Source organism: Galeopterus variegatus, unplaced genomic scaffold, assembly GCF_000696425.1.
Source record: "Galeopterus variegatus unplaced genomic scaffold, G_variegatus-3.0.2 Scaffold5185, whole genome shotgun sequence".
Classification (NCBI taxonomy): Eukaryota; Metazoa; Chordata; class Mammalia; order Dermoptera; family Cynocephalidae; genus Galeopterus; species Galeopterus variegatus.
This window is the reverse complement of record NW_007731296.1, coordinates 26495-32124: the sequence shown is the minus strand read 5'-3', so window position 1 is coordinate 32124 and position 5630 is coordinate 26495. Positions and strand designations below refer to the sequence as shown.

At 42.6% G+C, this 5630-nt stretch overlaps 1 protein-coding gene across 1 annotated transcript in view; it reads left to right on the top strand.

The window, feature by feature from the left end:
• ADAM12 (ADAM metallopeptidase domain 12) overlaps nucleotides 1-5630 on the top strand; it is a gene marked incomplete at its 3' end in the record, with an annotated part of 93207 nt that overhangs the window by 61316 nt on the left and 26261 nt on the right. Inside the window, exon 9 of the mRNA XM_008589075.1 lies at nucleotides 2901-3049. Within this exon, the coding sequence (XP_008587297.1) occupies nucleotides 2901-3049 (149 nt within the window). The remainder of the gene's footprint in view (nucleotides 1-2900; nucleotides 3050-5630) is intronic.

Below are 5630 nucleotides of genomic sequence, written 5' to 3'. Positions count from 1 at the left end.
TTTTTTTTTCTTATTACAAATGTAAACTGTTTATCAGGGTCTCTTAAGAGACGTTCTTTTTAAAATCACTTATGCATGAAAGAATGTAAAACAACTTGGCAATTAAAAACAAAACTGAGATATTCAGTGATACAGAAGAATCAGAAGTAGAGTAACTTTTTAAGAATGAATTCCTTTAATTTAGTGCCAAAGCACGCTAAATTTAGACCTCCACGATCTTAGATTGACTATATTTTCTTCACCAATGTGTATTATTCTTGAGAATTGATTTTCTGAAACATATTTGTAAAGCTTCCTATAACAGGAAACTGTAAAATCTAAACAAAGTAATTTATTAGGAATTTCATCTATTCTAAGAATAATATGGTTTCTTGACACGCCATTCTTTTCTTAGAGGGATAGGGAGAGAGGCAGGTTCAGGTGTCCCTACCACCAACAAACCTGTGAGATCTTACATGAACGCACCTTTATCCAGAGACCTCACAGAGACTGTATCAGGAATGCTGTTCTCTCTAAAATACGGTATCGTACTGTTTCCCGGAAACTTCTTGGAAAACCTCTTATCTCTTTCCTGGAAAACACAAAGCAAGATTCAAGCAAGGTACCTTCCTTACTCCTGGTGTTCTCCGAAAGGCCATTCCTGGGTATAATTTCTGAAAATCACATTTACTAAACTACCAACTAATTTTATTTTGTTACAGTTAGTAACTATCATTTGTAGTTAATTTCTAATATCCTTTTGAGCCAAGCCACCCAAGCACTCTACTGGTTAGGGATGGCCATTCAGTGCTTGCTGATTGGGGTCATGGCCTTCCACAACCAAGCGAAAGGTTAAGTGAATCCCCAGCAGCAAAAGTCGAGAGAATCAGGATACCCCCTACATCTGCAAAGTCTCCTTGACAACACAGTGGGCCAGCAGGACTGAAGCATAACTGGATGACAATCTTAATCCAGTGAGTTTTCAAACAGATTACTCGATGTGGTTAGCTTTTGCTGTGAATTATTGTGAACTTCCTAAGTGTCCTCCCCTACCAAGCAGGCAGGCAGAGACATGCCCAGCGGCGACTGCTCAGGTCCCACTTAGAACATTACAAAGCATGCTTTCTCCTACTGTTGTGGGGCACCCTCCCGCAAGAAAAGCACTTACATGCCACTCATGCAGAAAGGGGCAGTTTATTCACTTCAGCTGGCCCCAGCGTCCATCTCCCAAGGAGCAACCAAGGAAGAGTGGCCACGGGCCTTGGTCTTGTGGGGTTTTTAAAGGCAAAAACTGCATCCCGTTGGCACATGGGTTTGTCCAGGTGCACAAAGCAAGCTAGGGAGCTAGGTCACAGAGGCCAGGAATGAGCCGTTCGAGCAGTCAAGCATACAAGTTTTCATTGTGTATGTTTCCATGTAATAGTTCACTGTGTATGGCTCCTGTTTCTATGCAATGGTTTTTGTTCCTATGAGAAGATCAATGGTTTCTCATGCAGAAAGGGGAGGGGGGGTAGTCTGCAGGTCAGACAGGGGGCAAAATGGAGTTACTTAGGTTAAGCAAGCAATTCTACAGAAGCAGATAGTGTATGTTATGAGGGTGTAGGGAGCTCTGTTTCACTACCAACATTATATCAGGATCATCTCAATCAAGAATAAGATGGTACTTTCATTACTATGAAGGAGTGAGCTTTTTCTTCTTGTAATATAGGAGAACTTCTTGCTTCACTCAATGGAATGGTGTTTTGTGAGAGATTGTGGGAAGCAGGGTGCAGATTACTCCCTTGATTACTTTGTGTAAAAACATGAAGAATCCTGAATGTCTATATGAGTATACATTCCTCGGCAGAAGGGTCCCTAAACTGGCTTAATGAAATATGTCAATTCTTTCTAAATTTCATCTGAATAACAGTGTTATATTGGTCCCTTATAGGGAATTAGATTATGTCAAATGTTAATGAAAGGTAAATATCTAGGGGTGATGGGGGGGAAACAAGAAGATGTGAACTATACATCTGTGCTCTTGTGTTTCCTTTGAGGACCATTCAGACAGNAGGTGCACAAAGCAAGCTAGGGAGCTAGGTCACAGAGGCCAGGAATGAGCCGTTCGAGCAGTCAAGCATACAAGTTTTCATTGTGTATGTTTCCATGTAATAGTTCACTGTGTATGGCTCCTGTTTCTATGCAATGGTTTTTGTTCCTATGAGAAGATCAATGGTTTCTCATGCAGAAAGGGGAGGGGGGGTAGTCTGCAGGTCAGACAGGGGGCAAAATGGAGTTACTTAGGTTAAGCAAGCAATTCTACAGAAGCAGATAGTGTATGTTATGAGGGTGTAGGGAGCTCTGTTTCACTACCAACATTATATCAGGATCATCTCAATCAAGAATAAGATGGTACTTTCATTACTATGAAGGAGTGAGCTTTTTCTTCTTGTAATATAGGAGAACTTCTTGCTTCACTCAATGGAATGGTGTTTTGTGAGAGATTGTGGGAAGCAGGGTGCAGATTACTCCCTTGATTACTTTGTGTAAAAACATGAAGAATCCTGAATGTCTATATGAGTATACATTCCTCGGCAGAAGGGTCCCTAAACTGGCTTAATGAAATATGTCAATTCTTTCTAAATTTCATCTGAATAACAGTGTTATATTGGTCCCTTATAGGGAATTAGATTATGTCAAATGTTAATGAAAGGTAAATATCTAGGGGTGATGGGGGGGACATTCCTCGGCAGAAGGGTCCCTAAACTGGCTTAATGAAATATGTCAATTCTTTCTAAATTTAATCTGAATAACAGTGTTATATTGGTCCCTTATAGGGAATTAGATTATGTCAAATGTTAATGAAAGGTAAATATCTAGGGGTGATGGAGGGGAACAAGAAGATGTGAACTATACATCTGTGCTCTTGTGTTTCCTTTGAGGACCATTCAGACAGCCCCCTTGGTGCGGCAGTGACCCTGGCACATGAGCTGGGCCACAATTTCGGGATGAACCATGACACACTGGAGCGGGGTTGTAGCTGTAAAACGGCTGCTGAGAAAGGAGGCTGCATCATGAACCCTTCGACCGGGCAAGTATTGACGCTTCCAGCTGCTTTGAGTTGTGTGCTGCTTGCAGTTTGTACTGAGGAACAGCTGAGCAAAAGTCACCCTGGTCTTCTGGTCAGAGCACCATGGAAGCTTCCAAAAAGAAATCTCCTCCCTAGTAGCAAGAGTGGACTGTGCTACTCCGGAGAGTCATGGGCAATCAGATTGCAATGCCACATGGTGTGAGGACTGACCTCTTCCCTGAGAAGTGGTGGGGATGGCTGCTGTCCTTGTTTAGAAATCACAAATTATCCTACAATCCCAGCATGTGTTTTTGATTTGCATCTACGGCTTCAGCTCCCTGGCAGACCAAGGAGCCAGACATCTCAGAGCCTTGTTAACCTACCGGGCAGAGTTGAGGTGGATCACAGGCCCTCAGAGGGTGCTGGGTAGGAGGTATTTCTTCCCACGGGGTTGGCCCTAGGGTGTATCTGAAGCGTGTTGGTAGCTTGGGGATTTGTAGCTTCCCTGCCTCTGATACCACATCACCTTACCAGATCTTAGAGGTTTAAATGAAATAATTTTTCTGCTTCAGTAAAGTATGTTGCCCTTCTCAAACTCATAGTTCAACCAGTAAAAAGGACGATAGTTCCATTATTGGAGCTTTCATGAGGTGGAAACAGAAGCATCTTGGAGTGATTAGAGATTCAGATGTGTTCTTATACCTCTATGGGCCTATCCCAAACTAGAATTTTGTGCTAATTTAAGAAGATTCTCATTTGTAAGGGAAAACATGTACTGGATCCAGTGCTATCTTCTTTTATTATACCTTGAAAACTTGTAAACGCTTACCTTCATGGAACTTTCCAGCTCTCTGGGTTTGCAGGGACAAGAAGAGAATGCTGACTGAGCAGCCCAAGCCTGGCCTCTGTGAAGACTTGCTGGCAAGGGGACAGGCATGGAATGAAGGGGACACCTGCTAATGAGGTTTAAAAGTCCTATGAGAGGGAGGAATTATTAAGGAATGTGGTTATGCTTTTTCAAGCAATAGCCTTGTCGGCCTCCTGCCAAATGCTTCGTAGTGCATTGAGTCGCCCCTAAAACAAAGACTGGGCAGAACCACACATCTCCCCCCAGGGCTTTGTGTGAGGCCTCTTCTTGCAGCAAGTTGCTGCTGCTTCGTGTCCATCACCATCATTAGCACAAGACCTTTGGGCGGCATGTTTTGCTCATGGTTCTGTCTTAAGCATAATTCAAGGGAGTCACTGAGACTTTGTTGAGGAAGTTGCTCTCTGAGCCTGTGCTGAAAAAAAATCAAGGACATGCGACCAAATGAGAGTGTCTTAGACCAACACCAACAGGAAGTGAAATATTGCAAAGCTTCAAATACTAACGAGTGGAGCCATCCTAAAGGGAGGAAGGGGCCCCAAAAGCAATATGCTCTTATCATTAAAGGTATCCGAGAGAGTCAGAATAACTGTTTGTTGCACATTTGGGGCAAGGAGTTCCTTCTCAGAGTGTGAGGTTGGAAGGAACCTGTAGATGCCTTCTGTTTCCAGGTTGAGGTGGAAACAGAAGCAGTACGCTGTGTGTGACTTTCAGAGAGTGAGGCTGGTGGGAAATTGACATGCAACTGGGTAGCCTTCATGCTTTCTTATTCCTGATGAACTCATAGAGTGGCCGCAGGAAACACACTCTGTGCTTAATGTTCCTGATTATCAAATGGACACAAAGGCATTAGCCTATACACCTCCAGAAATGGCTCCTAGTGACTAAGAGGATCATATTGTTAATCATTATTGTTAATGTTTTTGAATTTCTGATAAAAGAAACAAATGGAAGCGAGGAAAGTCTGGATTGGGAACACTGGACTAGAGTTGGAAAGGCCTGGTAGCTCCAATTCCTACACCAATTGTTTTTAGTGATACAGGCAGATTAGTATCCCCTCTGGCCCTCCTGCTCATCAGTAAAATGAGTGAGACAGTCTTTTCCGTCCATCCGTCCATCCACTTATTTGTTCATGTGTTAAACAAATATTTTTGACCTCTGTGCTTGTTGTTGTAAAGAATGCATAAATAGGACCCTACAGCTCTAAAAATTATATAATTCTGAAGGCACAAGAGCAAGGCTTATTTTCTGGTACACTATATTGTTTTGTGTAAAGCCTTCCAAATAGAAAAGTCTTCATGGCAGTGCAGAAGGATACAAGCCAAATTACCCTGGAGATATTGGAACACCAGAGGTGGAAATGGTGTTGTTAAGAACTCAGCAAATCATTTAAAAGGCTTTTTTTTCCCTACCAGGAGTTTGCTAATAGCCTTTATTTGATTTATACCATATTAGCAATTTCTAGGTTTTCTCTTTTGCTGAGCTTGTGCTTTGTGTAAATCTTTTCTATTTGGTTCTCATTTATGATCCCACATTCCTGTCCAGAGAGTGGTGTTTTTAATTTTCTCAGATGGAAAGCAACTTCCTACGCAAGTGGGTGAATTAATCACGGAAGCCCACAGTGAGGGGACGTTAGGCGGCCAGTCTACCCTCAGTCAGCCATCACCCATTGAGGGATTGTCCAGGCTGCACCAGCAATATCTCAAAGTGGTGGTTCTCTTACCTCATAGCGTCCCC